The sequence below is a fragment of the Solea senegalensis genome, linkage group LG15, assembly GCF_019176455.1.
Source record: "Solea senegalensis isolate Sse05_10M linkage group LG15, IFAPA_SoseM_1, whole genome shotgun sequence".
Classification (NCBI taxonomy): domain Eukaryota; kingdom Metazoa; phylum Chordata; class Actinopteri; order Pleuronectiformes; family Soleidae; genus Solea; species Solea senegalensis.
In genome coordinates, this window is record NC_058035.1 from 16,015,630 (window position 1) to 16,034,403 (window position 18,774).

An 18,774-nucleotide genomic window follows, 5' to 3' on the forward strand; every position below is an offset into this window, starting at 1 on the left:
GGAGGAGAGGGAGTGGGGTGAAGCTGTCGGAGAGAGAGAGAGAGGGAGAGCAAAGTGCCAAACAGATAAATAACCATCTTACTGGGATTACCAAATGACTGACACACAATTTGCCAGAGTCAATATGACGCGGCAGTGATAGTGCTTAACCCATATAAACCTGAAACCAGCCCAAGATGTTCTCCAGTATTTACAGTGTGTGTGTGTGTGTGTGTGTGTGTGTGTGTGTGTGTGTGTGTGTGGTGGAAAGCCTTTCCAGGACATGATAGTATCATATTAGAGAGAAAGGGGAACAAAACAAGAAAACAATATAACCATTCCACTTCTTTTCTGATGTCAGCAAACTAGGTTTTTTGGCTATTGTTTTGATTTGAGAGACTCCTAGCGGTTGAAATGATATACTGTGCATTTAAGATGATGATTTTAGGTTAGAGTAAGTCTCATAAACTCATCTCATTTAGCTAACACTAAAAAGACAAATCAAAAGTACCGCACTCATTAAGCTGAAACAGACCAACGCACACACGCATGCATGTCAAACGCGCACATGCACACACACACACACACACTACTTCACATTTTACCCTCTAATGAACTTCGACAACAAACAACAACACCCCATAATAGCTGGGGACGGTCGGAGGGAGGGAAAAAAAAGAGACATGAGAAGATGGAAAGAGGGATGATGGAGATGCAGAGAATAAGAGAAGAGGTGGGCCAACATAAGGAGTGGGCCTATAATTGGAAAGATGTGAAAAATGAAGTGTCAGTTTGGTCAATAGAGGGCAAGGGTCAGGGAAGCAGGAGTCCAAACTCGACACAGAGTGCACTCATTAGAGCGACCAATCAGATCTAGCCTGGCTGCACCAGACCATTAGTCATCAGAGGTAGTAGCACACACACACACACACACACACACACACACAAAGAGTCTTCCCCTGTTTTACTGTTATTTCAGTAAGAGGAACAGTATGTGTGTGTGTGAGAGAGAGAGTGTGTGTGTGTGTGTGTGTGTCTGAAAGACGGAGAGAGGATGAGACCGAAAATAAAGACAAGGAGACAGAGGAGTGTGTGTTGACCGTATAAATGGCTGCTCATTGGAGTGGAAGGTATGACGGTGCTCCCTGCTCCCACCCAGGCTGCCTCCTGGCACGAGCACCCCTGCAAACTGCTCGCCTTGACATCACCTTCAATAATATATGAAGTGGCTTTTTTGCCTACAGTTTGTTTGCGGCGCTGCCCGACCATCACACAACCCACTCTCCAACTGTACATACACACACACACACACGCACACACACCAGGCCCCAGCAGAGTTGTCCAATGAAGGGGGAATAGACAAATGTATGGATTTGTTTTCCATATTTTATTCAGATCATTTTAGTTCAAGTCCAACTTAAACCTGTGTGTAACCTTTGGTGATTTTTGTTGTTGTTGATATTATTATTCCGCCTCCTGTTTCCAGCCATGTGGCTTCACTAGTGCTATGTTGCAGTCGCCTCCTTCTGTCCTCACATAAATAAATGATGTATATATATATTTGAAGTTTAATCAAACAACACATGCCTAAAAGGTTGTTATTCATTTATCAAACATATATCTCTTGGAAATGGCTGCTGTGCCAGTTCAAAGCGATGTTTGGTGTTGGCAGATATGGCAGTAAAAATAATTTGAAACGTTATATCGTGCACGCATTTGTTCTCGTCACAGTTTCAATTGCCAATTGGGTCGCAATGGTTTGTCTTCTTTAAACCGTGGGTCCCCATATCCCCGTTTGGAAAACACTGCTTGAAAGTTTCTGAAATGGTTTTATGGGCCAATAGTAAACCATGAAAATTGCCATTAACACCTTAAAGTGGTTTCCATCCTGAAACCCAAATCCTAATGACAAAGAACTGAGGCATAAAATTGTAAGAGTTCCACAAACTATACGATCGAATAGTGTGCGGAACACGAACTGTGGGTTATAGTACAAGCAGGAGCGCATAATGCTCAGACGTAAAACTACTGTATGGTGAAAGAGTTTAGCATGAAACAATCCACAGGGGGCACAAGCATATTCCACACTGCTTCTGCTCTGCCAATGAGTCCCCGAGTTCATCCACGGATACCAATGACATTTGACCTCTCTGCGAGTTACTAGAAACTGAAAAAGCCTTTGAAAGTCCTCTGTCCTGTGTCTCTTTCATATCCATGAGATAATGCAGGTGATGTCATATACTCAGCATTGGTCTGCATGTCCTTGGACTGATATAGAAAAATGACTACGTGGTCTCTTACCCTGTTCGCTGCTGTTGTCCCCGCTGTGTGATGTGTGTCCACCGCTGGACGGTCCTGGTGTTCCTCCAGAGCGCGTGGATCCTGTGTCGTCATGGTCTCTGTTCCAGGACGTCTGTTGAACAGAGAGAGAGAGGACATTTAGTTGGCCTAATGTCCGCTGTGTGTGTGTGTGTGTGCGTCTTTCCGTCATTTTTTTTTTCTCTGAACGCGCACATGTATGTGGGAGAAAGCCCACGCACAAACACATGAACTCACTCCCCACAAGCCTCATAATTCGCCGGCGCTCTGCCCTGTCACGTCGTGTGCAAACCCTGTAACAATCTTACGAAAGGAGGAGGCTCGATAAAGAGAAAGGCCCAGATGAATAGAAAAGCGAACATGTTGTATTAGTTCCCAGATTTCTGAGGCATGCAATCCACGGCTGCCTCCATTTGGCTCAAACCACTAGCAGATGAAAATACAAAACAGCTACAACTTAAGATAGGCCACAGTGAGTGCCAGGGAGTGATGTCATCCCAGCAGAGCAGACCAGACGCAGAGGGAGAGAGAGGTAAATAATTCAAACTGTTGCTACACAAATATATATCCTCACTTTTGTCCAGGATTTAATTTTATTTGTTTAAAAGGGATAACCAATCCTTCTAATGTACTGTAGATTTAAATTACCTTTTGGGAGGCAGAGCCGAGGCAGACACATCACCAAAAGAGCTTTTCCCACAGTCGCTTTCTTATTTACGCAAAATATGAGAGGAAAAATATGATATATGAGCTACCAAACTGACATGGACTGAAATCTTTAATCAAGATTCATTTAAAGAGGTTTTTTTAAGTTTTACCACCAGCATAATGTAATTCAGTTCTCTTTGACTTTAAAAAAACAAGGGATTAGTGACCAGACTGAGACACACTGGAGGATTTGTTTTATATATTGTGAACGGTGCATGTGTATGAGAGAGAGAGAGAGAGAGAGAGAGAGAGAGTAAGACAGTCTTAGGAAAAATGAGTGTCAGCTGCAAGTGACACACACGGAACACTACACTGACAATGCATTATCCCTAACCTAAAATATAACCAGTCATAAATTTAATCTAACTACAATTCAAATCTTAGCCCAAAACTTAACCAGTTCCTTAGAAATAAAGTTCTGCCTCAGTACGACTAGGTTTTGATTAGAAGAAAACACACACACACACACACACACACACACACAAGCACCTCAGTCTGCCCCATACAAAGCTGCTACATAATGTTGAACCTAAGCCAGATGTTACCTCTTATCTACCAGTGCACTGAAAAGCAAAATTAGCGCTGAGGACAGAAGAGACAAAAGAGTTCAGAAAAGAAGGAAATGGAATCTCATGTCTTATCACACAGAACGACCTCTCACAAACACACACGGAATATGCCCATCGACACTTACTTAAGCCTCCTCTCTAACAGCCGCCTCAGTCTGAGGCAAATATCACGGAGCAATGCGGTGCTCGCGTCACACTTTTAGGGCCATGCGAGGGAAACGAATGCTAGGAACCCACACTGAAGGGAAACGCAGTGAAAGAGAAATACACCGGAGAACAACTGGTTTCAATTGAGATACTACGAGCAGCGTTGCCTCTGTGAAGAAGCTTGGAGCCGAGTTTAGCATTTTAAAAAAGTAGCCATTGATTCCTGAAAAAAAAGGTTTGATTTAAATGAAATGCAAAGGGAATAAAAGAAAAGAAAAGAATATACAAGGCAGTGAATTCAACACATTTGGGGTCTATTATAGCCCATTTGATGTTCCTGGGCTATGAAATTGTAATCCAGTGCTTACATGGTCGATATAATCGTTGTTTTCTAAATTAGGCTTTGAGGCTTTGCAATAAAGAGGAAATCCACTGCACAAATGCATGACTAGGATGGTGATTGTAGATAAACATTGATTTTAAAAGGGGATAAGACACCACAAGGTTCTTTTTTTTTTTCCACCTCTAACAAATTCTTTTTTTGCTGACTGTAGAACAGTGAAAAATGAAACACCCTTGCATGACTGAGTAACTCCAGAGAACATCAGAAGTGAGGTAATCCAGACCACATGCTCAGCACGCAAACAGTTAACGCTGGCTTTTGCCAGCTACGGCAAAAAGTCCAGCTTTAAAAAAATGAGCAGAACTTGTTTATTCAGAGCGACGTGAAAAAAAAAATAAATAAATTGCAGAGAACCCCGGAGACGTTCAGTGGCAAGTATTAAAAAAAAAGAAGAAGAAAAACCAAGAGCCTTGGCTCACTTAAACGGATGTGTCCTTTTTTCATTCTCTTTTTGTTTTAATTCTGTAACAAATTCCACTTGAAAATATAATTAGAAAGTGGAGGGGGAAACGGCAAACTACTGCATTAGCTGTAATTGAACAAAAGAGCGCTTTGCCTGCTGGGAGGTGGCCGCCGAAGCCCCATGGGAAAGGGGGCGGAGCTGAGACAGGGCCTGGTGGCATCTCCGCAGGGACAGAGAGGTTATTTATAATCACGGGCCCTTAGATCAGACCCAGAACTGATCTAACACACAATTAATACACAGCTGAGATCACACAACCCACACACACACACACATGCCAGGACGCACAGCATGTGCACACACACCCATGCACAAACACACTAAAACAGTTTTTTGGTCACTTCACTTGCACCACACACCCACACTTTTTATCTACCTTATGCACACATCAAAAAACAGCCACGGACACACCTTGACCACAAGACACACAGTAACACAACACACACACACACACACACACACACCTTCGGCCAACAAGGCAACAACGTAACCATGGAGGTCAACCTTTAAAATGTGATGTTTCACAAGGTGGAAATGTGCATGAACAGAAAGCTCAGGGAAATAAAGAGAGAGAGAGAGAGCTTTCCCTCTGCATATACACCACACAAGTGATATATTATGTTCTTTAATGAGCCACTATATGGTCTCTCTCTCACACACACAAACACACACACACACACACTCTCGCTGTCTCCCTGTGCAGGATGTAGATTAATCCAAAGCTTAATTGTTTAGTAAATTCAATTTTCCACATTCTATTCTACTTTGCTTCAGCTAAAGTTCTTAAATCTGCCGCGCCAAGCCGAGGGAACCCTGTTTGTGAGCCATGCATACCTTTTCTCCTCTTTCTTTTTTTCCCCCTTTTTCATTACTATGTCTCTTCCCTCCACCACCCCTAATTCACCATGAAAAGATTTTCCTTGCTGGAAATTCTGATTCCGCTATGATCGGTGAGCCATTCCAATCCAATGCATTCTCATTGTGCTGCATCTAAGATGCGGAGGGGGGGGGCCCCTTTCTCGCTGTGCCAGGCTCCATATCGTACAAGCGCTCATGCAAGAAATGTTGCCCTGCCAATTCATTTGCAGTAATAAAGAAAATGGTTAAGGTTGTTGAGCTTTGCTTGCCTTCTTTCCTCACACTGAAATATCTTTTGTGATGATATGGATATTTACTTTTCACTCCATGCCAGCAAGCGTGCTGGAATAATCATATGTGCATACTTAACAGCACAGACATAAATATCCAAATAACCCCCCCACGCGCGCGCACACACACACACACACACAGCTACACGCACTTATAAACTCTTCATTGGTGGTACATCTGAATCAAAGATGACAGTTGGGCTACTCCATCCCCCAGAATGCCTTGGTGCAGTTGTTTTTCTTCAACACATTTTCTTTGACATATTTCTGACCTTTGGAACAGCGCTGAAGTTGAAATCTGTGAGAACGGCATGTATTGTAGCAGTGAGCTGCCTTGTACTAACTCCGGACACATTCTCCCACTCAGCTGAGTGCTGGCGGTGAAGCTGTTAGTGAAACAGCCTGAAAGGCCACCTATTGTAAACTCTTGTTTACTTTGGTTTGCACTGTGACTAGATAAAGCAGAAGCAGGATCTGCCCCTCTGATAACCAGCCGGGCAAGTGCTTTCCCAACTAGCTTTGCTTTCTCTGCTCTCTCCACCCCACTCCTCCCCTCGTTGCAATATTAGTACTTCCAAAATGAAAAGAAGGGACTGATAATGGTATGCATGGTACAAAAAAAAAAAGCGAAAGACCCCCTCCCTCCCTCGCTCCCTCCCTCCTCCCTCCCATTCTGTTCTGCACTCCCTTTCCCTAACTCTTCACAATAGACAAAGAAAGAAGAAATAACCTTATAATTGCTGGAGGGGTTGAGAGAGAAAACTGGATTTAGTCTCTCGAGTGAGTAAAGTATGCTACACTGAATAGCCGTCAGGTACTCCTCAGTCGGCTTTTTAAACCGGTGGGTTCACCTCATAGAGACAACCAAAGATAATTACATGTTTGAGATAATTACCCGAGCTTTCCAAGTCCATTTAGGTGACACTCACAGAAACAGATTTTCTCTCTGATTTTCTTTCTCTTCCACTTCAGCTCTCACTTGTTTACTCTCTGTGAGCTGAAATCCAAACAAAAACATTAACTTAAGTGCCCTCCCCTCCACACTATCTAACCCTAAACAGAGATTTTTTTTTTATTTTTTTTTTTTTCAGTTGTGAATGAAAAGGCAGGCGTAGTTTCTTAATGACATGTTTTGCTGTGGTTTCTTCGTTAGCCTAGCTTGACTTACAGCCGCTGCACTGGGATGTTCTCTGTGGACTCCTTGGAGACGGGCTGTTTGTGACGTTAGCCATTGTCAGAGGCTTGCAGGGGGTTAAGAGGGAGAGGAACTTTCCATTAGCTAAGTACACATGTGTTAAGCCAGGTTATTGTTTACTTAGCCAAAGAAACCACAGCACGCCTCAGGGACAGACATGGCGACCCATCGCAAGTAACATGAGATACTGGCCAAGAACTTTATTTGCCATTGGGATCCTGTGGCCGTCACTACAAAGTGTCTGTGAAACACTGCGGCTTCACTCGTTTTTGGCAATAATTAATGATTTGAAAACAACTAATAAATCAACTCAAAAAATTCAGAGAGTATAGCCCATGATTACAAATACAATATACATGCCTGACGTCCCCCTTTTTTTTGTTTTTGAAGTCACTGTGGTCTTGATTTGCTTAATCAGAATCACCCCTACTTGTTATTCCACCACAATAATGAAGAGGCTAAGAAACACACAAGTCACGTGGTCGACTCTTTGTATCACTTGTTGAATTCTTAACAGCCGCCCCACATTCACTCCCTGATGGAAAAAAAAGGGGGAGGGATGAGGGGTGCAGAGGAGGGAGCGGGGGTGCAAAACTCTCCCCATTCAACTACAAAAGCTGCCGTTACCAACAATCACTGCAATGGTTCAAAAGTTTGTATGAAGAACAGCAGCGTGCCACTGTAGGAGAGGGAGCGAATGAAAAAAAAAAAGAGGGAAAGTGAGTGGCTGTTAAGTCGGGTGTAACTCCATCCATACTTCAACGAGAAGCGGATAGATTAACGATAGTGGTGTACTGATTAGGAAAATTGTGGCTGACCCCAATGGTCAGGGCTTTCATTGAGTTAGGAGGAGTGAGTAGGGTTTGGGGGGGGGGTTCACTCTTTGACCACCAGAGTTACCTAAACCAACACTGGGTCTCAAAGACATGGAAACAAGCACTTGTGTGGCAAAACAGTGCCAACTGTGAGGAAAAGATACAGCGATAGTGTTTCCAGCGTGAATTCTTACGCCGTGACTGAAACACTGAGCTCACACAAACAGGGTTTGTTCAGTGTGCGGGACACGAGGAAAAAGCAACAGATTATTTCAGATTGTAGTTCATTTCCACATTCTTTTCACATGATTTCAGCGGTGAAAAAAAATAATAATCGTGCTCTGAAAACGTCAGGTCGAAATAGACTTTCCGATCCAAGAATACCTCTCCGCTGAACAAAGTCAACAAATCAACTGTCGAGCACTCGTAATCATTTAAGACGCTCTCACTCACGTCCACAAGAATTCAGCCAGTGAATATTTTAAAGGGAAATTTCAATTATTTCCAGCCCCACTTCAGCCTGCATGGCTCAATCAAGTAGAGGAGCTCTTGAGACTTGTAGTGAGTCCTCAGCACTATTAGTAGTGTTTTTCTCTATGGTAGAGAGCCCAGGCCCTTGGAGTTCATTAGCAAATTGCTGTGCCCCTCCCCTCACTCTCTGTGCAATTAAAGGCAACTGTGCAAATGATGTACAGCAGTGTGGAAATACCTCCTTGCCTCTTTGGTCTGGGGTGAACATGTGTTCCGAGGCAAATTGGGATGGCAATCAGCAGAGCAACTGACACCACACTTCCACAACAACACAGGGACTGCGAGAGAGAGACGTCGCCACATTTAGTCTGGACACAAGCCTTTCCACATTAAAAGCCGTCTGCAAAAGTCACTCACAATTATAGACTTCTGGTGTTTATGTACAGCCGCGCTCAGGGTTAAATGTATAGGTCTAGTGGGGCAACTGATAATGTGCTACTCAAGTAAAGAAGTGAGGCAAACATGGTGCGAAACTCTCCAGGGAGCAGCAGGGAAAGGGTTAAGGAAGTCCAACTGGTGCTAACCAGTCACTCTACTCACATAGCACCTGAGGGGGGAGCTGCATTTATCAGGCCAGCCTGAACACACACATGCACACACTGCAGCTACACACACATATATCCATACACTTATAGACACACACACACACACACACACACAGAAAGACACACACCAACACAGGAGGGTGAGCCCAAACAGGCTGGGCTGCATTCACAAGCCAGAGCAGAGCCTCTCTGACTTTTTCACCTCTCAGCTATGCACTGCTTTCTTTTGAAAGGGGCGCTCAGCGTCCCTCCATATACTCGCCTACATAGGCTGACTTAAAAAAAAACAATGTAAATACACATAGAGAATATTCTGAAAATGACTTTTATGACGCGAGGCTGCATAATGCCGCTGTTGGACTGTAGAGTTTAATACATTCAAAGTTTTTTGTTTTTTTTCCTCTGACATTTTTTTTCTTCTTCTCTGCTACAGTCGCCTTCACTGGAATAAATTGCTTTATGAATAAATGAGCCTGCTTTTGCTATCTTGTTAACATTGTTCTTTGTGCAAATTCTTAGTGTTTTTTTTTTTCGTTTTTTTCCAGCCCACTTCAACTTTAAGCCCGAGGGCATATATTAAAAATACATATGGAAAGAGATAATGCACACACAATGCAAAGACGTTGAGGGTGTCACCGCCTAACAACCGCAGATAAGATGTCACACAAAAATAGCCCAGAAAATTCACACACACACACACACACATATATATATATATATACACATATATATACTGTATATATTCAGCTTCAAGTCTGTGCCATTAGATTGACAACATAAGTATTCAGCAGTGAGAAGCATGTACCCTCTCCCTGTTTGGATATGCCCATTTACACACAGCCGGCTGCTGTGGACAGCCTGCATGTTATTGTACTGGAACATCAGTCCATCCCTCAATATTACACATGTGTCAAAAAAGTTTTCCTTGCATTTTGATGCAAACTATGCCTGTAGGTCCTTTATATTATTGTGACAGCAGTAAACAGCAGTGGATGTGGATTTGTCCTTAATTGTATAGTCTATCAAATTAGGCCATGTCTTCATCTTACAGTCAATTAAATATCTGCATCATGGCCCCGAGCACAACATCATTTTCTTCATATACCTTTACACCCAGGGGTTTTAACACACTCCATTTCCATATCTATATAACATACGGCTCAATTCCATGTCCTGACCTATCTATCAAAATGAAAAAGGGAAAAACTTTTGACAACTGAATCCCCACAAGAATACAACAAGCAGTTCAAAGAGACACTTAAATGCACAAGTGGCGTCTGTGTTATTTAATTCTGTCTCTGGATTAAATGAAGTATTATCTTCCGCATGATCTTTTCTCATTTCCATAATCAGACATAAGGGCCAGGGATGGAGGGGGATCCCAGTCCGCTCCCAGTCCTACCATTCAGCCCACCACATAAAAGCCACTCTCTCCCTCTCTCTACTCAGACCAGCCACTCAACCATATGTAAGTCCGTGGATTTAAATTATTTAGCCTAATCGCTCCATTACTTTTTATGTCGCGCTACCCGACTAATCCATTTAATTTGGACACTTGATTTTTCCTCCTTCTCATCTGTATCCATATAGGTTATAGTCTGCACTCTCATAAGCTTCTCCTTTAAAAATCCGGGGTAGTTTAACTTATTGATACACGGTCTCATAGCCTGCAACCATGTACAAATGACTGCAGCTATTAATGGCCGAAAATCCAGATTTGCATATTTCTAATCATGGGTTTGCTGTTATCATTATTTAACGGCAGAGTAGAGTGTGTGGACCATTAGGGTCATGCCTGTGCGCACACTACAATGTCCCCGGAGTGCCAACAGTCACTGGAGCACATAATGAAGGCTGTGGTTATCTCTCTGATATCTGCACAAAGGGAAACACTCCCTAATCTACCTCTAATACCCGCTGCTGCTATATGGCTCTGGAAAGTAAACGTCCTTATTGGAGCTGAATCTGCGCGCTCTGAGCGAAATGAAGGAGGGAGAGAGAGTGTGTGTGTGTGTGTGTGTGTGGGTGCGTGTGCACTCAGGTCTGAGCAAAAACACTGGCAAGACGCGTGATGATGAACCGTGAACTTCAGACAAGAAAAGGCACCTCAAGTCTTTGCAGCTCAACCTGCTGCTCTTCCAACACACAGCAGCTCATAACACATCACTGTCTTTGAGGGAGGGGGGCGGAGACCACAGAGACCAGGAAAACAGTGGAGAGGCACTAAATTAAAATCGACATGAAGCAGGTCAAGTTTATGGCGATGCTTTTTCGAGCTAATCTTCTCAGGTCGGTTCCGGGTTCAAGTCTTAATGGGCCAATAATAGCAACATTATTCTGATTTTTCTTTTTCTTTTTTCATTCCGATGGACGGAATGTAAAACGGCCCTAATCATATGCAAATAGCAGAGCAGCGGAGTAGTGACCCAGAATAGCTGAATAACCAGCAGGGAGAACACACACACACACACACAGGGGGGGAGAGAGAAAGAGAGAGAGGTGTACCTGATCAAGGGCCACAGAAGATCTCGTGATATCCTCGCTGTCTGATTTGGAGCCGCCCTCTCTGTCGTCTATGACCAAGTCGATCGGCATCTTTCCTTTCAAGCAGCTGATGTACCGGTGACAGAAATTATCACACAGCTCGTGAACCTACAGGGAGAGAAGGCAGAGCCGTCACACACACACACACACACACACACACACACACACCCAAAGGGGACCATCATCACACCACAGTGACATGTGCAACCACAACATCGCCCCATCCCATCTCTAACACACGCGCGCGCGCACGCACACATACACACAACCTTTGGCATGCAAAAGAAGCCTCTTGATTTTTTTTTTTTTATAATCTGAAATCTGATCACAGCGAACGTGTCATTTACAGCCTATAAATGTTATATTTAAATGTAATAGAAGTTGAAACGACGCAATGACTAATCAGTGACGACATGCTTGTTGTTTTGATAAAGCCATGAATATTGGTCAAATATTCAAATTGCATGGAATTATTCTGACAAAAAAAAAAAGAAACGTTGTTTCTTGTTATTTTTCCTCATAAAATGAGACCGTGCACATATTCCTCCAGGCTGTGTCTAGTCGTGCCGTGCCGCGGCAGCAGCAGCAGCAGCAGCAGCAGCAGCGCGCTCCAGCCGGACAGTGACAGAAACTGTTGTTTTTTGTTTTTTTTTTCCTCCCTACTTCATCTCAAAATAGAGATATCGTCGGGAATTGACAGTGACAAGAGGGGCTCAGGGGCTACAACGCACTCAACACCCGTGTTAAATTCATCATCAGTGCCCCGGGTAGTGGCCATTAGAGGAGTGTGACCCGCTTGACTGACATTTAAGGTAAACCGTTTAATTTCGTCTACTACATGAGCTTATCGCTGCCAATGCGGAGAAACAAAAATGTCAGCAGCAGTAAAACAAAGCTGATCCACTTTAAATGTCCTGCACGAGCAAGTCAAAGTTAAGGAAACCATGAGGTAAATCATAAATATTCCCCTTAATACAGATTTCATCATGTCTGATAATATTAACGCTGAATTTAAAGTGACTGTAGAGATACTGTAGTACATGTGACGCGGAGCCATCAGAGTTTTACACCCACTCCTCCTCCTGTCCACAGATGGCTGCCTGGGGCCTTTTGCCCTCCACAAAGAATCATTTCAAACAAACCCACAAAGTTCGCCTATATGTTTCACCTTGCATGCAATTTCTGCCGACATTAAACTTCATTAAAGCACGCCGGGAGTTTCAGGGCACAGAGATATCCGTTCCAGTTGTAACAGCTTGCGTCGTGATTAAACGCGGAAGAAAAATGGCCCCATGATTGATTTTGACGCTAATTATAACCGACTCGCAAAAATACATTTATGCAAATACAGCCCATAGGTCTGAAGTGGTGCACCGGACAGAGAATATTACCTTCTCCAGCTCCAGAAGATGAAACCGTAAAACTTGGATTGCTTGAATCATCTGAAAAATTAAAGTAACAATATAAAAAAAATGAGCCGCTCACATCTTTTGATATTAAACAGACATGGTCTTCCTCAATACAAGTAGGTGCAGAGCAGAACAAAATATTCATGTGAGTAGATTTTTATGTGGAACTAATATTAAACTTGGAGGTTATTGCGTTATGGAGAGTGGCGCTGCAGTATAAAGTCAGAGATCTGCAAGTGCTGAGGAAAACCTTAGTCTCATAACACATTCAAAGCACCAAACTGTACAAAGTAAAAGCATGCAATGAAAAAAACACAACACAACTACCCAGGCAGAGTTCAAAGGTTTGCGACAGCTGTCAAACAGCGGTCCTGCATCTGCAGATACAACCCGGGGCCATCGTGATATCAAACAGCCCCAAAAGGGAGAACATCACCTCCAATCGTGCTGTGACTTTTCAGCACCACATGGTTCCCTGACACCAATGCACAGCCCGCCATTATACTGTAGCAGCTGTAGTCACATCTAACTTGTAACATCAAAAAATATACATGTGTCTTACCAGATTATCCAATTCTGGATTCGATGAAAATAAAGGCTTTTCCGCCCGAATCTAAAAGCAAAAAAACAAAACAACAAAACATATTTTATTCATAAAACACATGGATATGAACTATTATCAAGTTAGGGCTGATGCATAATTAAACACAAGTTCACTGTTTTACGCACAGCCAGCACGCTGTGTCCAATCAAAACATTTTACGCATGTCTTTTTTATTTTATTTTAGCTGTTGTGGTTTAACTTTACGCACATGAGTCAAGACTGCAGCACATTGTTCGTGCAGGTATTAAGAGTTAAACCAGCCCAAACATGCACATTTTACGAGAGAGAGACAGGCAGAGAGAGAGAGAGAGAGACTCCTGACCTGTTTTGCAAACACTGCTATGTCTTCATTGAAAGATTCCGATGAACAGACGTCTCCTCCCGCCACCCCGGGCTCTCTGGGGGTGCAAGTCGCTAATTCACATTTCTCAAAAATCAGTGCAAGCAAGGGGAACAGGGGGTGCCTGCATGGAGACACACACACAACAATGTCACAAGAGAGAACAGCGCCGGGGTCAAGACTACTCCAGGCCAGATTTAGCCAGCCATACTCTCCAGAAACTCGCCCGTGGGGACTGTTGTTGTTGCTGCTGCTGCAGCCTGTGTGCTATTTTAATTTATTTATGCAGAGGCAAAGAGAAGGGCTGCAAAGGGCGGACAGACTTCTGTGATTAAACCTAAGCGCATACTAATAGCACAAATGCTTTAGAGTCAGTCAAACTATTTCTTGCACAGGTCTCAGTTTGGATTATGGACGTGTGTGTGTGTGTGTGTGTGTGTGGCAATCGTGCGTATATCATTTATTGTTTAAGGCACCAGAGTAAATATGTGCCTTCTAAAGTTGTGTCAACATTTCGTATTATGTGGTGAAACCGTTGATGGGATGCATGTTCCGCCACCATGAAAGCACAATGCGAAAAAGTTTAAATGTACTTAATTAATAATAAAACAAATAATCAACGACATGTAGATGAGAATATATATTGTTTTTTTACTTAGCTGACACATTAAACACAGCTAACTAAAATCATAAAAAAAGAGGTCGTCATTATATTTTTTTTCACTTATGAATAATCCCAGTAAGTGACATTTTATTTTATTCTATTTTTATTTTAAAGAAATTCAAACTGAATTCCTGCCTTTTTCTCAAAGTCCACATTGTAATTTCAATATTATTATGAATTGATGAGCATTTATTTCCAGTGAAATATTAAACTGCAGTGTATTCATGAGGCATGCAGCCTCCACAGGTTTTTTTTTGTTGGTGCAGTTGTCAGTGTGAGAACCATGTGGTAAACATCATGGCTGACGTTAAACTGTGCAAAAACTCAAGAACAACAAAAGCCTCGTGCGGCACCGCTCTTTCTTTGCACCTCTGCAGCACTTTGTTGGACTAAAACACTCCACCGGACTGTCCCGGACAATGAGCCGCTGTTCTGTTTTTCTTTCTTTTCTTCTCTAACGGCGCTGACTTTGCCCCCTCTAACCTACTCCTGACTGCCCTCCTCCGGGACGTGCATCCACGGCTGCCCGCCACAGAGTGCATGGTTTCCCCGCTGCTTGCACCTACCCGTATATAGCGTCTTTGTCTCTCTTGAGAGCGTCGTTAACGGAGGAGCCCATGCTGGGAGGCATGGTGTTGGTGTGGGCGGTGTGCGGGTACTGATGGGAGTGCAGCTGGGGCCCGTGGTTGAGGTGCACCGCCTGCATGGACCGGGCGCCGTGCGGGTCTCCGTACATGGTGGTCGGGATGCCCACACCGTCCATCGCGTAGTGGGGCAAATCTTCGTACTGCACACAACAAACGCGCGGGTCCACAGTGAATACACACGCACAAGAATACAACACACTCTGACTTTATTATGACTTTTAACACTGCAAGGCAGGACATATTGTAAAAGTTATTTAAAGTTGGATAAGTGACACTTAAAGTCGTGTCTTTTCAACCAGTAAGGTAAAATGTTGCAACTATAGTTTCATTAATTTTTCAAAATTAGTCGACGCGTTTTAACATTTTCACTAATTTACCAAACTGCCCTGTTACAAATGCACGAGACTGCGTTGTAATTATTTCATACTCTAAGCCACGAATTAGCAATTTAACATGTTTTTTTATGTATATTATTTTTTTCAAAAACACTTTTTACAGAGTGGAGATGGTTTTATTAAGTAGAACATTGCTCACGGGAAGAAGAAAAAAAAACTGTAGCTTTTATTCTGACGTGCAAAAACTAGTTTTTGCTCTCAGCTTATTTGAGACTTGTGGCTCAAAGGTAAAATAAATAACATGAATTACTTAACATCTGCACGTTTACTGGGACATTATAGTTTAACTATAACATCATAGCTTTACATTTTTATAATAAATAATAATAATAATAATGATATTATTATTTTAAAAAAAGCAGTAATTTGGTTTCGTAAACCGTGTATCCTGTGAGTTCACTGTGTTCAACAACAAATGTCTTAAACCTGTTGAACACAGTGTTTCCTCGTTTTAAAGGCTCATCATTTTGCAGCATGTTATTACCTATAAAGCACACTGTGATTAGTGTATGCAGCAAAAGCAAGCAAACTCGTGCAGAGTGTTTGGGACAGTGTTAAACCACAGCTAATAATTTTCAAACTTTTATTTCCCTCTCACTTTTTTAGCCTCGTCTCTGTTGTTTAGTTTAGATATTAAAAACGTAGTTATTTAAAAAACTGCTGGTTCATTATAACGCAAAAATCCTAAACTCAGGTCTGTTTGTGCTGGAATAAATGTCATATTTCTTGTCTGCCTCTTTAACTCTTAGGGAAAAAAGAGGGTCTTGAATTATTGATGGTGCTCTCTGGAAGTGACAAACAAGTGGAAAGAGTAGAAAAGCATTCTCACTTAAAGCTGAGCATTTGGACCCTAAAGGCAGAGAGGTGTAAACCCCAGCGTGGTGCAGCCTCGGTGTCAAACCAAGCAGCTAAATGTGCCCAGTGTGTCCCTAATATCTTCTCTGCTTATACACTGTTTACTGCCCGCGCGAGGATCTGAGCTGTCCTGCAGTGTATGAATCAAAGCGTTTGTCATCACCTCATTACTTTAAAAAATTTCCCTCGCTGACATTATGCAAATAGTGTGTGTTTGAGCACACTGCACCATGCAAAGCCGACGGGTGACGCTGAAGTGATGCTGAAATTGGGATTTTTGTGTGTTTGTTTTGTTTTGTTTTGTTCATAAATGTTGCACTGAAGTGAAATCTCGAGTGCAGTCAGAGGAGAAATGCGCACATTTGTTTTGCCTCTCTGCCCTCCCCCAATTTTGCTTCCAGTAACTGGCCTGTCATAACTAATCTAAGAAACATAGCCGATGTGAGATATGATCACGCTCCCACTGTCCCTCGATGGGCCGGTACGTGGAGCAAAACTAGCGTGGCCGCGCGTAATACCGTGCCAAAAAGACGACAAACATGAAACTGTGTTTCCATGTGTCAGCAGCAGGACGCTAGAAAAAGTTTCGCCGTGAGTGCGTGTCCGTGCGGGGTTGTGTGTCATTAAGCCACGTTACAGCGCAGGATTGCATTCAAGCACAGTTACACTTGGAGAAACTTTTTGAGGGGGGATTGCCCTACATACCCGTTGCGCCATAACCCTCCTCACTCCCTGGTCGTCCTTTCAGTTTAGATAAATCCCCTCTGCGGCCAGGGTGGAGACGAAATGAAGAAAGAAAATCCAAATAAATGGGGAAGAGGTGTCAGCCAAAATCCCGAATGCTGTTTTCCACACGGAACGGTGAAGCCAGTCCCCCGCTTTTCTGCGCAAGCAAAGCCCAGGCGCGGCGAGTAGGTCCTCGGCTATCCTCGGGGCAGCGGCGCGGGACTCCTTCTCCAAAACCAGGGTGAAAATGAAAAAGCCCCTCAAACAGAAGTGGCGACTCTCATGGCTTTTTGTCACTCCGCCTGTCAGTCAAAGCGCGACGGCTTGTCAAAAGTACCGGATGAATGATGGTCCGACGCGCGTCTCCACGGGATCGGCACCACCTCAACGTTAATGGTCACAATCAGAGTTAAAAAATGAAGCAGCCTCTCCTCTCGTTTTCTTTGATCACTCTCGGCTCCCGGCTTGATTTTCTTATGCAAAAGCGTCTAGAGCAGATCAAGAGGAGGTGGGGTGATAATTCTGGCTTAGGCTTTCTTAAAGGAGCCACGATCGATGCTGCGCGTGTGTGCGTATGCGTATGTGTGTGTGAGCGGATGTGTCTGAGTGCGTGTGTATGCGCGAGCCGCCTGCCCGTTTGTGTACAATGGATGTGTGTGTTGAGCTGAGGAGGAGAGGAGGATCTCGACCAGACTGCTGAAACCCGGAAGTAGTGGTGGCCATAACAGGTCGCGTCTTACACAACGCACCGGGCTGCAGCAAGTCGTGCGCACTGGAGGGGGGGGTGGGAGGAATCCGCGAGCCCAGCCAGTCGCACTGTGAGCTGGAAGAAGACGGGGATGAACACTAAATATCCAGCTTGGACTCCAGCTTCATGTCTCATCATCATGAAGTGAGCTCTTCTTCACTCTGGACTCTGTAATCACTGGGGAAAACGCCTGAACTTCGGGGATGACGCCTTCGGGATCCACTTCTCCGCTCGTAAACTGTTTATTTTCCAGACTTACTGAACCTGCTCTCAACCTTGATGTGACATAACCGGAGACGTTATCAAATAGCCTCTCTCTATGTGGTTTTTCTTAGGAATTGACTTGTTTTATCTTAACATTCAATCACATCCTATCTACTTTTTATTCATTATAAATCTTAAAACCAAAAGAGTGTAGCCACCCCAGGCCTGTGATAGGCTGTCAACGTCATGTCTGCATGAATTGTAGACTGTACACTGCAGCCAAAAATCCTGTCTTGCAGGTTGTGCGATCCTCGCAGCTTATTATCAACATTTACAAACCGACAGTCTATTTGTTTCAGCCTGTGCAACATTTAAAAGAGGAAATATTTGGCTTAAATGTTTCCAAAAGTACGTCATAGTAAACACAATAATACGTGCTACTTTACTTCAAGTTATTTGGACGCATTGTTTATATTATAATTGATTGTTTTCAATCCGACAGTAATGCAATTTGTCTTTACTGTTCTACTAGATTACGGTGTAAATGATACATTTTAATAATAATAACAATCCTGTTTTTCAGAGCATCTTGTGTCACTCTCATGTCAGTCCACCCCGCTCTCCCCCGCAGTAGCGCTGAATGGGTCGCTCCAGTCTGCCCGGGCTGTCCAATGGCAGAGAGGCACAGAGATGGGAGCCCCCTATTGGCTCCCCACATTATCGATCCTGGGCTGATCGATCGGTTATAGGCCACATTTGAGGGAAGGCGCAAAACAAAACATCGTCCTAGAACAGAAAAGCAGAAAAAAACACACG

The 18,774-nt window shown here is 43.4% G+C and overlaps 1 protein-coding gene across 1 annotated transcript in view; it reads right to left on the reverse strand.

Annotated features, from left to right (window-relative positions):
- LOC122781874 (homeobox protein Meis1) overlaps window positions 1-17,707 on the reverse strand; it is a 77,002-nt gene extending 59,295 nt beyond the window's left edge. Inside the window, exons 1-7 of the mRNA XM_044045943.1 lie at window positions 16,986-17,707; window positions 14,950-15,170; window positions 13,702-13,843; window positions 13,338-13,388; window positions 12,758-12,808; window positions 11,328-11,474; window positions 2,281-2,392 (exon numbers count right to left, since the gene is read on the reverse strand). Of these exons, the coding sequence (XP_043901878.1) occupies window positions 2,281-2,392; window positions 11,328-11,474; window positions 12,758-12,808; window positions 13,338-13,388; window positions 13,702-13,843; window positions 14,950-15,170; window positions 16,986-16,997 (736 nt within the window). The 5' untranslated portion in view covers window positions 16,998-17,707. The remainder of the gene's footprint in view (window positions 1-2,280; window positions 2,393-11,327; window positions 11,475-12,757; window positions 12,809-13,337; window positions 13,389-13,701; window positions 13,844-14,949; window positions 15,171-16,985) is intronic.
- Window positions 17,708-18,774: the final 1,067 nt, after the last annotated feature.